General features: G+C 52.3%; 10 protein-coding genes across 10 annotated transcripts; 3 read left to right on the top strand and 7 right to left on the bottom strand.

The window, feature by feature from the left end:
* Positions 1–75: 75 nt before the first annotated feature.
* On the top strand, positions 76–973 carry SCP_0107150 (hypothetical protein; the record flags this gene model as incomplete). Its single annotated transcript, XM_027752945.1, has 4 exons — positions 76–174; positions 239–670; positions 720–809; positions 869–973. The coding sequence occupies 4 exons, from the start codon at positions 76–78 to the stop codon at positions 971–973; spliced, it is 726 nt and encodes a 241-aa protein (XP_027608746.1).
* Positions 974–1,209: 236 nt separating this feature from the next.
* SCP_0107140 (ribosomal protein) lies at positions 1,210–1,692 on the bottom strand (the record flags this gene model as incomplete). The annotated part of the gene is made up of 1 exon (XM_027752944.1): positions 1,210–1,692. One exon carries the CDS (start codon positions 1,690–1,692, stop codon positions 1,210–1,212), a length of 483 nt encoding a protein of 160 aa, XP_027608745.1.
* A 456-nt stretch (positions 1,693–2,148) lies between these two features.
* Positions 2,149–2,636, bottom strand: SCP_0107130 (U6 snRNA-associated Sm-like protein; the record flags this gene model as incomplete). Its single annotated transcript, XM_027752943.1, has 5 exons — positions 2,149–2,184; positions 2,240–2,312; positions 2,365–2,392; positions 2,454–2,549; positions 2,612–2,636. 5 exons carry the CDS (start codon positions 2,634–2,636, stop codon positions 2,149–2,151), a joined length of 258 nt encoding a protein of 85 aa, XP_027608744.1.
* A 408-nt stretch (positions 2,637–3,044) lies between these two features.
* SCP_0107120 (Importin subunit alpha) lies at positions 3,045–4,946 on the bottom strand (the record flags this gene model as incomplete). Its single annotated transcript, XM_027752942.1, has 6 exons — positions 3,045–3,101; positions 3,160–3,993; positions 4,050–4,370; positions 4,424–4,603; positions 4,659–4,834; positions 4,913–4,946. The coding sequence occupies 6 exons, from the start codon at positions 4,944–4,946 to the stop codon at positions 3,045–3,047; spliced, it is 1,602 nt and encodes a 533-aa protein (XP_027608743.1).
* A 315-nt stretch (positions 4,947–5,261) lies between these two features.
* On the bottom strand, positions 5,262–6,336 carry SCP_0107110 (D-isomer specific 2-hydroxyacid dehydrogenase; the record flags this gene model as incomplete). Its single annotated transcript, XM_027752941.1, has 3 exons — positions 5,262–5,333; positions 5,391–5,789; positions 5,836–6,336. The coding sequence occupies 3 exons, from the start codon at positions 6,334–6,336 to the stop codon at positions 5,262–5,264; spliced, it is 972 nt and encodes a 323-aa protein (XP_027608742.1).
* Positions 6,337–6,564: 228 nt separating this feature from the next.
* SCP_0107100 (26S proteasome regulatory subunit rpn2) lies at positions 6,565–10,132 on the bottom strand (the record flags this gene model as incomplete). The annotated part of the gene is made up of 11 exons (XM_027752940.1): positions 6,565–6,588; positions 6,644–7,165; positions 7,214–7,390; positions 7,444–7,833; positions 7,887–8,162; positions 8,212–8,889; positions 8,941–9,063; positions 9,116–9,493; positions 9,549–9,682; positions 9,744–9,931; positions 9,987–10,132. The coding sequence occupies 11 exons, from the start codon at positions 10,130–10,132 to the stop codon at positions 6,565–6,567; spliced, it is 3,036 nt and encodes a 1,011-aa protein (XP_027608741.1).
* A 171-nt stretch (positions 10,133–10,303) lies between these two features.
* On the top strand, positions 10,304–10,953 carry SCP_0107090 (Cytochrome c oxidase subunit 6A, mitochondrial; the record flags this gene model as incomplete). Its single annotated transcript, XM_027752939.1, has 6 exons — positions 10,304–10,436; positions 10,490–10,517; positions 10,567–10,589; positions 10,645–10,770; positions 10,820–10,869; positions 10,921–10,953. The coding sequence occupies 6 exons, from the start codon at positions 10,304–10,306 to the stop codon at positions 10,951–10,953; spliced, it is 393 nt and encodes a 130-aa protein (XP_027608740.1).
* A 282-nt stretch (positions 10,954–11,235) lies between these two features.
* SCP_0107080 (hypothetical protein) lies at positions 11,236–11,926 on the bottom strand (the record flags this gene model as incomplete). The annotated part of the gene is made up of 5 exons (XM_027752938.1): positions 11,236–11,338; positions 11,393–11,546; positions 11,601–11,660; positions 11,719–11,784; positions 11,836–11,926. The coding sequence occupies 5 exons, from the start codon at positions 11,924–11,926 to the stop codon at positions 11,236–11,238; spliced, it is 474 nt and encodes a 157-aa protein (XP_027608739.1).
* A 232-nt stretch (positions 11,927–12,158) lies between these two features.
* Positions 12,159–13,214, top strand: SCP_0107070 (Ribulose-phosphate 3-epimerase; the record flags this gene model as incomplete). The annotated part of the gene is made up of 8 exons (XM_027752937.1): positions 12,159–12,264; positions 12,316–12,328; positions 12,385–12,410; positions 12,459–12,541; positions 12,594–12,654; positions 12,708–12,851; positions 12,908–13,039; positions 13,096–13,214. 8 exons carry the CDS (start codon positions 12,159–12,161, stop codon positions 13,212–13,214), a joined length of 684 nt encoding a protein of 227 aa, XP_027608738.1.
* Positions 13,215–13,527: 313 nt separating this feature from the next.
* Positions 13,528–16,111, bottom strand: SCP_0107060 (predicted protein; the record flags this gene model as incomplete). Its single annotated transcript, XM_027752936.1, has 6 exons — positions 13,528–13,597; positions 13,658–13,867; positions 13,923–14,030; positions 14,084–15,330; positions 15,384–15,619; positions 15,673–16,111. 6 exons carry the CDS (start codon positions 16,109–16,111, stop codon positions 13,528–13,530), a joined length of 2,310 nt encoding a protein of 769 aa, XP_027608737.1.
* Between the last annotated feature and the right edge of the window lie 236 nt (positions 16,112–16,347).

Raw genomic sequence — 16,347 nt, 5'->3', positions numbered from 1 at the left:
AATAGCATCTGACTTACGTAATAGAATTTTGCGCTTTGCGCACTGACGTAGATATTGTCAACCTGAGCTGTGATCATGTCTGCCTATGTTCCTTCATCAGCTTTCCAAGCCGCTGCTGCGTATATGTCTGGTGCACCATCACTTTCTGCACTGTCGGATACGATAAGGCTAGAGGTCTTCGTTCCGTCCTCCCATTCGATCACCTTTCCTGACGGCTCCACGTACTGTATTCCATCAGCTTTACGGGCTCTACAAGTACCTTGTTGTTTCACCGATACCGTCTACATCTAGACCATCGATATTCGATTTTACTGGACGGGCAAAATGGGATGCATGGCGTTCTATTAGACAGAAATACGGAGATCGTGCGAATGAGGCCGAAGAACGATATTTGGCCATTGCTCGAGGGCTGGGCTGGAGTGAAGACGCAACAGTCGAGCAACCATCCACTTCACAAGAAGAGGAAGATATCCGGGATGATGACTCAGTGGAAGCGTCAAGACAGAGCGGTGGACTCTCGATGGGCAATTCGGTGAGTGTAATGGCGCAGCCGGAGGATGAGAACAGCCCCGACGCTGTCAGCAATATTGCGATATCCGGTACGGCGGAAGACATGGAGTCCTTCCTGCGTGCAAATACCTCTTTCAAAGTTGATACGAAGGATGTAAACGTGAGTGGAGTCTTCCTAGCTGTGAGCGAACGATTGATTATTCGAATAGGGTTACACCCCACTGCACTTGGCGTGCGACCGAGGTAACATAGGTGTTGCAGACATACTGCTCCAGCGTGGTGCCAGCTGGCAAGTACCCGTATGTTTTCCGCTTGTTGAGAGGCAACGTCGTGTATCATTCTCACCTGCTATCCCAAGGATCCTGACGGCTATAGTGCGGAAGAGCTCGCTGAAATAGCGGATCAGAGGGAGATAGTGGATCTAATAGGGCGGGCGAAATCTAATAGGGCGGGCGAAATCTAATAGGGCGGGCGAAATCTAATAGGGCGGGCGAAATCTAATAGGGCGGGCGAAGAAGGTGTGAGGGGTTCCATCGTCAGCCCGGATGTCGAGTAGTTACACAAAGGATTCTGTACACAACTAAGTGGGGTCGCATCAATGAGCCGTCGGTCCTCCGATGCACAACCCCAAGCCGCCTCTGCACGCGACTGCGTGGTGCGTCAATGCTAATATGTGCAAGCCACTGGTAGCCGGTGCACCTATGACCTCTGCTCGTCTCCTGACGACCGCGTGCTCAGGGAAGGGGCCTGCGTATCTTCGTGTGACGCCGGTGTGTTTTTGGGTAGACGTGCCTTGATTTCTGAAGTCACGGCCGAGGTGCTGACACCTTCAGGTAAAGAGTAGGTTTCGTTGACATGATACTGTGAATGTGGGGGAATAACTCCGCCCTGTTCGACAGTTAAGTCACCCGTCCCCCACGAAATACGTGCTTGTGCACACACCAATGTCAAGAGTTTAGTGACTGTCTTGCTCGGGAGCGCGCCCACCCCAAGCCAGTACTTTATCCGGCTTGCACTCCACTCGATCGTCTTCGTAGTCTCGCCAGGCTTGAGGCGGGGGTCGAACACCCCCAGTGTCTCTATTGGTTTGGCATTGCGTCGATGGCGCATGTCTATGGCGACGATGTGGAAAATGCGGTTGTGTCGGGCGCCATGCACGGCGAGTCGCAGACGAACAGTCATGGTGCAGGACGAAGGAAGGACCCGTGACACTCCTTGACTGAATGTCACGGTAGTCACGGACGCGACAAGTCGCGCTTCCGATCTGTGGGCGACTCGGACGTGAATGTTGCAGCAGACAAAAGGCTTTCCAAGTGGTCTCCGACCTTTGCATACACGGTCTGCATAGGAAGCGACTTCTTTCGTGGGCGTTGGCTATTTTTTGTCGCGGGCAGAATCCTACCTAAGCTCCAGGCGCCGGCGCAGAATCCTGCGCTTGATATAATGGAAACATGTAGCGACAGAAGACAGTGACCTTTTTGACGTGACAGTGAGAAAGGCAAATCCTGGCGTATATACTCTCCATCGCGCGAAGGCCCTGGAGGATATGTAGGCCACCAGCGGCTGGGGCACTTGATGTTCGTGGAATGGTACTCCGGCAAGCGGCCAAGAACAAACTGATTCCAGATGTCGGGAATCCTATGCATCGTCGGGTCCATTGCTACCAGGAATAAGCTGCACATATACTCGTCAACACATCAGGAGGACAACATGCAACCAGAGTGCATACCATGCATATATTGTTGCCATTCAACAGCGTCTGTGCGAGTTTTGTCTTCTTCTTGCCCTGGGGCGTAGTTTCGCTAGATAGCAGATGAGAGCGTGAACACTGGTCAATCGAAGAGAGAGACTAACTACTCCGTGACATCCTCTAGCACCATGTCTGCACGAGACACACGAAATGGTCATGCACTTGATTGCGGGAGCATAGTAGATGTACTCACTAACGAAGTCATCAAATCCGAGCAATGTGCCGGTGAACTCGCGGTCGCTCTTCATAATTACCCATATCCGCGAACCAATGCATTTGTCAATAAGTTCTGGGAAAAGTTAACGTTCGAATTATCAGCAGATTGTACGGTTCGAGCGACGTAAGACTGACCTAGAGGGAGGATCTGAGAAGCCATAGGTCAAGATGGAACGATACAGAGGCCGCGAAGCCAATTACCGACCCTTACTCAAATCTACAGTTGGATCTCAGTACAAGAGCGTTAGACGCTCGTCGAACTTCTCATGGGTTATCCGTGGTTCGTGTTACATGGTGCGCGATGGGATGCGATATTCCAGGACATAAGCAGACGTCTTTCATGAACATGGACATGCTTGCATCGTAAAATACTCATGTATGTACGCGATTGCGGAGAAAGATACATGAAACACAGCTTGGCGAAAGTCGGTAGAGCACATGAGGAAAACCTGATGAGGATGGTGCAACGCGGAAAACACAATGGATATTCTGAAAGTATCTCACTAGACAATAACGGAGGTCATGAAGGAAGAAGAAAGAATGTGTATCGGTACGAAAAACCACCAATTTACTGCCCTCCGAAATTGAAACCTCCAGAAGGCGGAGCAGCACCTCCCTGGTCGAACTGCAAGAGAAAATGAGAAAATGAGCGAAGTACTACGTTGAAGGACAAATAAGCGTACCGCGAAAGCACCTGTGGCGTCGACGTTTGCAGTGTTGATACCAGCATCCACTTCTTCGTCGTCAGGGAAGTACTTGTCCATAATGTTGAACGCCTTCTTGTAGATCTCCAAGTTGTCGTGTTGTTGGAGATTATGGATGGTCACCATTCCTCCGGCCTCCTCTACATACAGCGCATATTGGTTCACGGCTCCCGGGCCCGTCGCCTGCTTGTCCAACTCTCCCACTTTCAAGATGTTATCCAGACCGTCAAGAGCCACTTGGATGATCTTGTTGTCCATCATCGTAAGGAGATCACACAAGGGCTTGATGCAACCTTGTGAAACCAGATAACGGATCTGCGAGGGTTCTTGAAGGCCGCCAGATGTGGCGTTCGAGATAGCCCAGCAAGCCTCCTTCCTCGTCTTGAAATCAGCATTCTGGAGAATGTTGATGAGAGGAGGAATGATATTTGCGTCGATGACAGCCTGGATCTGGGGCGGAGACCCAGCGGTGATGTTCGAGATCGTCCAGCAAGCCTCCTTTCTGATACCGTCCTTGGGAGAGGACAGTAAAGACAAGAGCGCTGGGAGCGCTCCCGACGTGATCACCACCTGGGTCTGCAGGTCATCACCCGTCACGATGTTGCCAACAGAACGGAGGGCCGGAGTCTGTACAGAAGTCGAAGGATGCATGAGGAGGTCAACCAACCGCCTACAGACACCTGACTCGATGACAGCCTGGATCTTGTCATTGGAGCCATCAGAAAGGTAAGAGATCGCCCAGCAAGCGTCGATCAGGATCTCGTCGTCGAGCGAGTAGATCAACTTTGTCAAGACGGTGAGCGCAGGAGATATCTGGGACAGAAGGAAATTCATATCGCGGCCTAACGAATGGCTGATGGAATGCGTACCAACTCCCAGTCTGGCTGTGGTGACTTCCCTCGGCAGAAATTACTCAAGGTCCAAGTTGCATTTCTAAGCATGCTGAGCTTGTGGTTCTCACTCAGCAGATTGAGGAGTGGCCTCAAGGCTCCTTGCTGAAGGACGTAATCACGGCATGCTGGACTGTCACCGGCGATGTTGCCCAACGCCCAGACAGCCTGCTCTCGGACGTCAAGGACCGGGGAAGACAGGAGCTTGATGAACTCGGGGACAGCGTTCGCGGTAATCACAACTTGGGTATGCTCAGCAGTGCCCGAAGCGATATTAGTGAGCGCCCATGCGGCCTCAAACTGAAGACATTCATGAGTACCTGAACATTCCATGGACAGAATCGACAATTTACCTGAAGCATAGCATTGTTGCCCTGCAAGAATTGAACAAATCGAGGGACAACACCACATGCTATGACGCGTTCAATTGGCGGATTTTTCTCCTTTGAGAGCAGTTTGCGGAACTTTGTCGTCGCGTCCAATTGGCGATCGGGGTCATCGGAGAAAACGCCAGCGATCATCTCCTCAGCCAGCTATAAAGTAGCATCGGTATCGCCATACCAGGACGGTATCAGAGAGGCTACTCACAGGGCTCTCCCAGGTAGTGGTAGCACCCTCTTCATCCGAATCCCCAGCAGTCGCCGGAAGGAAGTTTCGCCTCTTAGTGATGTTCTCCTCCCTCTTCTGCTTTCTAATTTCAACCTGCTGCTCCTCCCGTCTCCGCCTCAAGTCCTCTTGCTTGAGACCACCTTTGCTTTTGTACTCTGGGTTGTGGGTTAGTGTGCGATCACTAAGTACACCGAGACAACGCGAAAAAAAGGCGTTACATAACGGATGCTCACCATTTTTGCGATGGGACAAACGGCTTTCAGCCATTGTGAAGACGAGTGAAGATGGTGGTGTATAACAAGAAAGAAAAGACGCGCGGCACAGGAGACTCTGTTCTCGGACGTAGTCCACTCGTCACGGTCACTTGGACGCCGTCACAGCGTGACCATGCGGCTGCGATGACTCAAATCAACACGCTCACAGCCATTCTGTCAAATTTGCTCTGTTCTACTGTTACAAGTTCTCTTCAAGGTGGTCCACATGTGTGGCCCTACAGTACCAACAGACGAGCCGAAGGAAGAAGTAAAAGACACGATAAGATATGATCTCAACGCGCAATCTCCCGGGCCGTGGCTTCGAAATCTAATCCATAACCCGCTTTGGATTGCCCTCCAGATAACCCGCAATGTTGTCAACAGTTTCCGTCCAGAACACCTAGAAATACAGTAAGCCTTGTTGCATTCACAAAGATCTCGGCATGCATATACTCACCTTGTAGCTGGTGTCACTCACGTAGCCTGTGTGTGGACTCAGGACGACGTTCTCCAGGCGTCGGATTGGATGATCGAGCGGCAAGGGCTCAACCTCGAACACATCCAACCCGGCACCTGCAATCCTCCTCCCTTTCAATGCCTTGACAAGCGCAGCCTCCTCCACAAGTGGTCCCCGAGAAGTATTGATGAAGAACGCAGTGCGCTTCATAAGCGCGATGTCCGCGGTAGTGATCATATGGTAGGTCCGCTCGGACAGAACCATGTGCACGGACACTATATCGCTGCGTCTGAAAAGCTCCTCCTTCGAGGCTACGTATATCACTCCTGCAGTAGCGGCGCGTTCTGGGGTGAGATTGGGCGACCAGCCGATGACCTCCATCTCAAAGGCCTTTGCGATCTGGGCGGCATGAGAGATGTAGTGTATTGACAATTAAGCAACTTACCTCTGCAGTCCGAGAACCCAGCCTACCTACGCCGACGAGGCCCAACGTCTTCCCGGCCAACCCGGTGGGTATCGTGGATTGCCAGGGCACCTTTCCTGCCTTCACATTACGATCCTCCTCAGGGATAAACCTGGCCGTTGCCAGGATCAGTGCCCATATATGCTCCAAAGTTGAGTTTCCCCCTCCGCCTGTCCCTGATACTACGATACCTTTACTCTTTGCATGGACGACATCTATGCCCGCGTTACGCGGTCCCGTTGTAGCTATGAGCCTCAGATTCGGAAGTCTGTCGAGCACTGAAGCAGGAAACTTCGTCCGTTCCCTCATAGCACAAATAACTTCATATGGCTGGAGCCTTTGTACAAGGGCATCTTCGTCAGCGACGATCGTTTCGGGGTACAGGTCAATCGAGAGACGATTTCGTATGGGAGACCAGTCCGCGTAAGTGAACGCGACGTTCTGGTAGTCGTCGAGGATGGCGACGCGCACGGTGCTCGACATGGCGAGAATGGCGTTGCGGTGATACTCCGCACTTACATACTCGCGATCTTATAGGATTGGAACTGTGAGAGTAATTGTCAGCACACAGATGTACCATCATGACGTCGGCATCATATAGATTAGGTCAGATGAACCCGAGATGACGACAAAAACCTGGACCAGCACAGTAACAGTAAAAATTTGATGTGATTGTGACATAGTCCGAAGCCAACTGACGACAAATGTTTTCTATGTATCATTGTCAAAAGGGTACTGGAGAAGGGCCAGTCGTTAGAAATGTCCAGCGCACAACTTTTCGTCAACGTACCTCAAACGACTCGGGAGGATCCGCCTCTGGGCCGTTCTCATCTAGCGAGATGTGACGCCCTTCCGGCACCAGTGCATGTCGGTCCTCAGGTACTGCAGGGACACCCTGTGCATCAGCATGGATCGTCTGCGTCTCAAAGTCGATGTAATCTGGCTCCTCCTCCGGACGCTGGTCGATCATGATCAGGATGCCGCCGCCGCCTGCATGCTTGTCTGAGGACAGGCCAGGGATGGAGGACTTTGGGCCATTACTTGGAGTCTTGGAGGCCTTGGCACCGGTCGAGGTCCATGTCGACACCGCTCGCACTGGCTGATACCGGCAATCGGGCGGGAAGCTGATGTAGGCCACCTGCGCAGGTACCACTCGCGAGAAGTTGGTTAATTTTTCGAAGGACGGCTCCTTGCGTTTTGACACGCCCATCGAATTTCCCTCCGCAGGCGTCACATCACCTTGCTTCGATGTTGAGGGCTCATCTGTCTTCATCTCAACATCGACGTCCTTCTTTGTCTCCTGCTTCTCATCCTAATGTACAATTAGCCTGACGGATTGGCAACTGCACTGACCACCCACAGTCTCCATGGCATCGCTTTCAGCTGCCTTCTTCTTTTCTCTGGCCTTCGCCTTCGCCGTCGTGGATAGGACGGCGGCGGCTACCTTTGTCACAGCCTCCTTCTTTGGCGGCTTTGTGGGCGCTGGATAAGCGAAGAGGCTGGGCTTAACGTTGGAGACGAACTCAAAGTTGGGCGCCTGAAGCACGACATTAATATTCACGTAGAGTGATTTGGGTACGAGCTTCTTACCTGCAAATCACCGTCTAGACCAATAATGCCAGTGGGATCGAACGCCAAACAAGCACAGTGTGCTAACGGGTACCAGTACCAGAACTGGCAGAACAACACCATACCAACGATAGCATTGGTGTTGCGGCTTCCAGCGCGACTCTGCAAACTGATCGTCACGTTCCGACCACCCGCATCGATCAAACCCTGTCCCAAGGCTGCACCGAACCGAGCCATCGGATCCTCGTGCTTGTCCGAAACAATCTTCAAGTACAACGCGCGCGTAGACGCAAGTGAGGGTGACGATGCTTCCGACTGCTCGACGAGGACCATGCCGAGTGCAACGAACGCCCCTTGGCGGACAAAGTCTACACTATCTCTGGTCATCGGCTCCAAGATTTCGACGGCATCCTGTGTAATGGAAGTCAACAGACGGTGGGCATGACATGCTGGTAGAAGCGAACCTGCAAGCCGGTGCCAGCACAAGCGATACCAAGTGCCAGAGTCGCACCACATCTAACATGAGGATTATAGCTCTCGCTGAGGAGCTGTACAATCCGAGGTACTTGATACGGGTTCTTGAACAGCAGGAATGCCAGAGATGTGACTGCAGCCCTCCTCACATCGTCCGACGTATCTGAAACCGCGACGTGCAATAATTTGCGGATGGCATCGTTGTTCGAAGTCCCAGCATATGCCAGGGCCAGCGTGTACACACCACCATAACGGAGAATGGGATCCTACACCGTTCATGAGATACAGAGAAGACAATACCGTGGGTGCACGTACCTTTTCTTCAATGAGGGTTTTGATCATCTCGTCGGCCTCCTCTTGCCTCCCGTAGTAGATAAACGCAAGCCCGATAGCAACGCCGCGAATGATCTTTTCATGCTGAGTTTCCCGTGCATACATCAGCATCTCGTCTGCGCTGGTAGCATCTGCCGTTCCGAGCATAGTAAGACCCATTGCATAGCCCGCAGCCTCGCCCGCAACAGCAGAATCGGTGAACAGAATCTGCTTCAACTCGTCGTATGTCTCAGCATTCTTGCCGCCCATTCCCGCGACACCAAGACCGAGACATGCTCCATGTTGCACAACCTCCTTCTGTGCCGCCTTCAATGTATCCCGCAGATATGCTTCTACGTGCCTACCGCTTCCACAGCCAGCGTTAACAAGACCCAGAGCATATAGCGCGCCGCCTTCTGAATACTGTGAGCCAGGAATACCACTGTCTTCGCCGGCAGGCTGGGGTAAGTATGGACCGAGGATGTTCATGCTCTCCTCAAAATGACCTTTGTGAATCACACCAAGAGCTGCTGTAGCCGAGAACTTGGACCAATTCGAAGCCAAGCCAAGCCACTCGAGATTGTCCCTGAGGAAAGTATCGGAGGTAGTTCCAGAGTGCATGAATGCGTTCTGCAAAGTGAGAGCTGTATGGTATATTGAAGACCGTGGTTCCAACGCGTCCTGGTAGAATTTTCAGGAGTGCATGTAGAATATATTTACAGTTCGCCTCACCTTGGTGTTCTTCAAAATCAGCATATCAACCTTGTTGTTGCGCTTCAGGAATTCCAAGTACAACTTGATAGACTCTTGGCCGAGAAGAATTCGCCGCAATTTGTCGTAAATTGGCTTCGTGTCCTGTCGCAAGTTCAGAAATGACAGGACACCACAACCATGAAACAGCACTTACCGCTTGACCTTCAGGCAGCTCCTTACGAATAGTCTCCAAAAAATCCTGGGATCCGCCTTCGACGAGATCAAATGCAAACTGGTATGCGAGGAGGTTTTCGCTTGGAACGAGGGATGTCAAGAGCGGAACGGTCAGTTCAGGCGAACTAAGCGAGACCAGTAAACGAGTTAGTGAGTACACGTGGGGAGATTTCGTCGCACTCGTTGGTGGAGGGAACAGCGGCAGAAGGAACCTGAGGACTTGGTTGCGGTACGCAAGCGGAAACGCGGTATCAAGTACAGCTTCCATAGCATACGAGAGCAAACTAGCGTCGTGAGTCCTTTCGTATATCTGGGTAATGATATCAAGACGGCGCGATTCCAACGCGATACCTATTGCCTACAGAACAGTGTTAAAATTGGAATTATGTCAGGTCGTAAGGACAAGTGCACACCTGCTTGTAATCCCCATCCTGAATACATCGCCGAAAGATGCCTTCAATAATAGTTTGTAGTTTGGAGTCAATTTTTCCCTCTTTCTCCGACTGCTCGTGAGACCGCGCTTTGATATATTTGTCAATAGCCTTGGCTAGGCACCAGAAGCAATCTTCGTGAGCAACTGTAGGCGGAGTATCAGCTCTAACACTCACAGATGACAGTTTCCACGTATTCCTCAGCGCCTAGTGTGCGGCTCTCGGCCTCAAACGCGGTCCCAGCACCGAGGGCAAAGGACAGTGCTTCGTCGTACTCGCCAAGGAAATAGTAAACTTTGCTGGCGAGCAATGCAGCGGAGTCATGGGCTGCCTGGGGAAGCTCATCGCTCTCATAGAGTGACTCTCTATAGTAGCTCTTTTTTCAGATACAAAATCCTAAGAAAGATGACGCGTACGCACATAAGGGCAATATGTTCTGAAATTTCTGCCCAGAACCTGGGAACCAGAGTATTAAGGGTGTTCAGTGCATGTTGTTTAAGCAGAGGTTCTGGCTCTGAGAGAAGGGCGAGCACACCCGCTGCGGAGGACTGAGTACGGGGTACCATGGTGTCGGATTGAAGCTGAGAGCGTCGCGCGACGCGTCAGCTCGAGCTGCAGCGGGCGTTTGCAGCCACGCGAGCCAACACGCTCTGATGACATAATCCGTTCCCATCCGGCATCGTCCGTCACCTTTCTCCTCCGAGTCCCTTGTCCTTGAACGTATCCACTGTCTCCCCATGTCCTCAATCATCGCCCGTCGTGCGCTTCTGCGCGCGGTCCCCCGCACCCGCTCTTTTGCTAGCGCTACCGCCGACGTGGTAAAGTCGGATTACATGGAGAAGCAGGCTGCTCTCTACGCGCACGCTGCCGGTACGTCCGTCACGTCATTAATTCCCCTTCCTTTGACGGACCTCCATTCTCAGAAACCGCCAACTTATGGCGTCGCATCAGGTATGTCGCAGTTCTAGTACCATCTACTGCTATTTGACGTGGCCAAAAGCTTCTTCGTCTGCGCTCCTGCCAGTAAGTACCCGCAATAATACTGCGTGTCTTTGGGGGTAACGTTCAATCGCGTTAGTCTTCGTCTGTAGCATCTGGGTTTACAAACTGGAGTCTGAGCACCATGAGCACGAGGCCCATCTCATGGCAGAGAATGATGGGCACCTGCCCGACCCCCCTGCCTACGAGTATCTGAACCGCCGTGGTAAGTCGTTCGATTACACGCGTTCTAGACCCTACTAATATCACTTTAGCTGCTGGATCGTTCCCCTGGGGACCCAACTCCCTCTTTTTTAACCCCAAGGTACGTATATCATCGAGCTGTGTGCTTTGCGCGTGTCTCACATTCGCACAGACCAACAAGGACATGAGCAAGGTCGACCAGTAAATGTACTAATTCCAATTGAGTTGCCACTGCATCTTTCGCCCATCTGCGTATATGTGAGGAATGCGCCCGGCTTAGCCTAGGTCGTCCAGACCGTTGAGCGCGTGCTGGTGCACAATTGATGAGGAGTTGTCGAGGCGCATCTAGAATGCAACAAATCGGCATTCTCAATCATGCACCTAAGTACAGTAGGTACAATCGCACAACAGAAGTATCGAAATAAAGTACCGTGAGCGAAGCAGCGCTCGGCAGTTAAATGAATAAATGTTCAGAAATATGGATATCTTAGAGTGTCACCCATGCACCGGCGAAGACACCGCTGAGCACGACAGCAAGTCCAGTGAGCAGCGGCATGGAGAATGTAAAGGTTTGTGCGCCGGAGGTAGAGCTGTGATCACGGTGGTCAAGAATCTGAATGTTATACAATAGATGGCAAACTCACGTAGGTGAGCCTGTGAGAGCAGAGCCACCAGCTCCAGTTGCCTCAGTGTAGACCGAGCCCGCGAAGGTCGTGACTACGCCGAAACCACTCGTGGCGAGAGTAATGCCCTTGCCCCCCTCAGAAGTCACGATGGTGAAAGCCTCTCCTCCAGCGGCTGAAACACACGTTCAGTCTGGGACCTTTGGGAAGCGATGAACTGAAGCCTTACATGTGACAATAGTTGCAATACTCCCACCAAACGACGTTACATCGCTGAAGACAGACGCAGCTGGTAGGCGATGACCGTCAGGAGGCTCCACTTCATACAAAGCTTGGAAGAGACGTACCTCCGGCAGTAGCCTGAGAGGCAACTGAACCTATGTCTGAGGTTATGGAATTGATGACGCTGTCGACTGAAGATCGTGTTCAGCAAAGTTGGTGCACGAAATAGCGAATATACTTACCCTGGCGCTTCTGGACGCCTTCCGCGGTAGCATTAACAGCAAAAAATGCAAGAAGCAGGGAAAAGACGAAGAGAGTAGTTTTCGTAAACATTTTGGCGTAAATGAGGGAGCAACGCGAGTCGTGACAGATATGTTGCGGAGACGCCTGCGGTTATATACTGGCTGGGTTACAGCTTTTGGGGGGGCACGGCTTCCCGCAGCCGAGGCTTGGCCGAAGCGGTTACGGTGCACCTCGTCACGTGAAATAGCGAATTGAATTCCGGCCTCTCGAATCGCGACGTCAAGCTCTTCGCCCATCTAGACACATCGGATAGAGAATTGTGATGCCTCATGCAATTATCTCTCCCTCTGTTCTGGCGTCCGACTTCGGACAGCTCACCGCAGAATGTAAGAGGATGATCAAGGGCGGTGCGGAATGGTTGCACATGGGTCAGTCTCTTACGTCAATTTCCGTGTACATAACTGCTCACATCTTCGAAGATATTATGGACGGGTGAAGCTCAGTGCGCAGACTCCCTGCTCCCCTACGCTGATCATAATGCATGTCAGTCATTTTGTGCCAAACATCACCATGGGTATGTCTCTGAAGCTTCACGGGTCGTGCGGGGATCTCACCTGATCAGGCGCGCCCATCCTTTCGTGCGTATCGAAGGGCGTCCCGGGCATTTTCATGGACTGTCACATGATGGTATCGCAGCCCGAGAAGGTGCAGGATTATCTAGCTGCATCGGATGTGTTGACCAAGACCTGTATACCAGTGGGTGAACGACATTGCTGACGCGGGCGGTGCGTTATACTGCTTCCACCTGGAAGCGACATGTACGTCTAGCCTTCCCTCTGCTGACGGAAACTCTGTGACGCGGTGTTCACAGCGGACCCCCTCGCGCTTATTGATGCGATCCGCGAGCGGAAGATGAAGGCGGGCGTTGCTATCTCTCCCGACACGCCCTCCACAGCTATCTCCGACGAGGTTGCAGACGCGGCCGACATGCTGCTGGTCATGACCGTTTACCCTGGTAAGCAATCTCTCATGCAATTTATCGCCAGACCGTTGGCTCAACGGTGCACACAGGTCGCGGTGGCCAGAAGTTCTTGGACCGCTGTGTACCCAAAGTTGCTGAGCTTCGCGCTCGCTTTCCCGACAAGGATATAGAAGTCGACGGCGGTGTCGGTCCGAAGACCATTGGTGTCTGCGCTGATGCGGGTACGTTTCCATGTTCTTACCACTCCAGTCAGCACCCTTTGACCTGATTCGATCAGGGAGCAACGTCATCGTTGCAGGGACAGCGATATTCAGCGCACCAGAGCCTGAACAAGTTATTGCACTTCTCAAGAGCACCGTCCAGACTGCGCAGGCCAAGCTTTCCTCGAGGCAGTAATACATAGATACAATTGTTGTACCAGGATAGAAGAAGACAACTTGTTTGTAAGAGTTAGAATCAGAAGAAATATGTTTGCATTGTACGAGCGTCCTGGTATCATATGGGTAGTGAGAGGGACTACATGGATATCCCTAAACGATCCGCATAGAGGATGGTTCGAACTGTCGGAGCAGTGAACTGGTAGTATGGTAGAAGGTCTTGATTCCATTACACAGAGAAGATAGAGATAAGTATGACGACATTACTGAAAAAAATCCATGGTGTGTAGAATGACCCAGTAACTACATTAAGTAGGCCCCCACATGCTCCATCACCGGGGTAGATCACCGGGGCAGGCGTTCGAGGCGATGTGCACTAGGACAGCATCAAGCGCAGCAATGCTACAAAGAGGATAAAAATCGGGGATTCCGAGACATCACCACCGAATCCACTCTCCATACATGTTTGGCGCCTCTCCTCGGACGTAGGCCTCAAATGTCCGCTTGAGCACAGCCGACCAGTCAAGGTCTCGTCTATCCTCCGTTACCAAATCGACTTTGGTCTCGTTGTAAATGCCACTCTCAGAGAGAGCGGCTCGTGCTGCCTGCTCGCCCTTCTTGAACCGTTCTCCAAGATCAGGCCAATTCCGTGAAGCATCAAAAGGATGCCACCTGCACAATCGTATGCATCGTTGAAAATAGACTGGATAATACTTCAAAGACCCACCAGGAATTGTGATAGTGATATGCGTATGACCCCTTGAAGAAGCCGTCGAAACCCAAGGCCTGAGGAGCGGCACTGCTTTCTCGTGAAGTATCGAAGAAGTCGCGGAACCTATGAAACTGTCAGATACCAAGCAGGCATACTTCAGGAAGCCAAATGCGCACTCAGTAAAGTATGGCTGTGGGGGTCTATCCCGTTGGAAGGATTCCGTGTTTAACCATGCCGGGTCAAACAGGGCGTCCGCGAGGCGCAGAAGTAGTCCATCCAGGTAGGCGTCTTTAATGTAGCGAGACACCGTCATGGGGTGGAAGTCCAAGCCGTTCTTGAGTGCAGTACGGAATAGGAAAGTCCCCAACGCTGATCCTTTGTTCATCCGAAGGACCGCCGTGTTGTATTTCTCCAGACGCGACCACCGGTATGCAAAAGCTCCCTTCCATCCCCAGAGTTCCTCCCAATCACGGAGAAGGAGGACGTCCGCATCAAGATAAATACCTCCGAACCTGTGGCACAGCACAAAGCGCGCCATGTCCGATAAAATGACAGACAGCCGATCATATGAGGAAGGAGACTTTGAACCGACACGGTTCAGCTTGTCGTCATCGTCATTGCCAGATTTCTGTCCACTGGTCGGACTGGGTGCAACAGCTGCCGTCAAGACCTCGCCGTCTTCCTCGCTCTCCGAACTCTCCGAGGTGACCGACAGCTCGACTTGCTGATTCTGAGGGACCTTCTCGACGAACCCACCCGAGTTGAACAAGCTGTCCCGAAGTTTCCTCCACTCATCCTTGAGCTCCGGGATACCGTCCAGTTGCTCAGTGGTGTTCCACATCTTGATCTTGATCACGTCTTTGAATCGTGGATGCAGGAAGGGTGAAGCCCATGGGTTGGACTTCAAGTCGTCAAACATATCCCGTAGTGCGTTCGGATTAGGGACCGCAGCAGCCGGCCCAGGGTTGATCCACAACCAGAAAACAGGACGGCAAACATTGGGATCGACGTGGTCATCCTCTTGGTGTAACTGGATGTTCTGCGTGTATAGGAAGGATAGCAGCGCAAGATATGGCTTGTCTGTGAATGGCCCCGTCCAGAACATGTGGTAGATACGAGGACTATCGTCGTCGCAGGTGGAGGGCTGGTTCTTATATGACCGGTACGGGGGAGGCGCAGGTAAGTGGAGGTGGGGTTCCCATTCCACGCCTCGCTTCTTCGAGAAGCCAGCACTTGCATCCAAGTCGCCTTGGGTTTTCAAAGCAAAGGTAGGTTTCGAAGTCGCGTTTGCTTCCGTGGCGTTCTCAGGTTCAATTTCCTCCACATAGATGTATTTCCACTCGTCCATCTTGCCTCTCCGCAACCTTGGTCCGGTATCCAACCCCGCACCTAACCGGAGGACTTCCAAGCAATCTCGTACATACTGCACGCGGTGTCATTTAATCGACATACCCTTCATGCACAAAGAGTACATACCTGATTGGTGGAGAAGTCACAGTGGTCCATGACCACGTCGAGATCCGCAATGCTGCCCGGAACCGGACGTGGTGGGAAGGCAGCATTCGGCTGTAAATCGAGATATACGCGCTTTGCACCAGCTCCGAGAGTAGTCGTCACGGTCGGTGACCGATACTTCGCAGGAATGGTTGCAGCCTTCCGCACGGGAAGTGCTGGATTTAATGGGGGTGTAGTCAGTCCGATCTGTTTAGGAACTGTTGTTGGGGTTAAGTACAAGTAGAACAGGTCTATAACGCAGGTGACACACTCTTATGATTACTCGGGTAATGCCCTGCGGCGATCTCCCATTCCCATATTCGTTGCAGGTCCTCCTTCCTGAATACGAGAGTCGGAGGATCACCCACATTCAATGTGGGCCACGTCTTCTCTCGCGTGGCAAACCGCTTGTGCAGCGCGAAGACGGTGAAGAGTGCAATGACAAGGCCAATGCATAGGACGAGAGGACCCTTGGTTCTCCCGAAGCGGGTGACACTGAATTGGTGCAGTCGCGTCGGATTCGGTGCCATAAGTCTAATTCGGCGGGTGCGAACACCAGGTATAGGGAGGGAAATGGGTATTAGCCAGGACGAGGTGTGGTGATGTCGGTGCCATTTCTCTCGGATGGCGGAAGAGTGTGTGGGGAGGCCATTAAGCCGCGCCTTTTCAGAAAATCCGTTCCCGTTCCCGAAGTATACAGACGAAGCCATCCTCTAGACGGAGAGTCGTGAGCGGAGAAAAGAAGGGCACCAGCGACCAGAGGGCCGGAGAGGATGGCGACTAGGAAGCTCTAAGCTATGGATCCCCTGCAACAGCTTGGGTGAACAGCTCAGCGCCGGCGCTCATCTCAAATTTCCCTTCCCACCTTACCTAAGCGCCCTTGGCACACCCCGTCGGCACGCGAGGTGATACAGTATGGCGAATGGGTTCGTCCATGATACAGCGA

This window comes from Sparassis crispa (assembly GCF_003851025.1).
Source record: "Sparassis crispa DNA, contig_000000F, whole genome shotgun sequence".
In the NCBI taxonomy this organism is placed as follows: Eukaryota; Fungi; Basidiomycota; class Agaricomycetes; order Polyporales; family Sparassidaceae; genus Sparassis; species Sparassis crispa.
The sequence above is the reverse complement of the archived record's forward strand: the minus strand, read 5'-3'. Positions and strand labels throughout refer to the sequence as shown.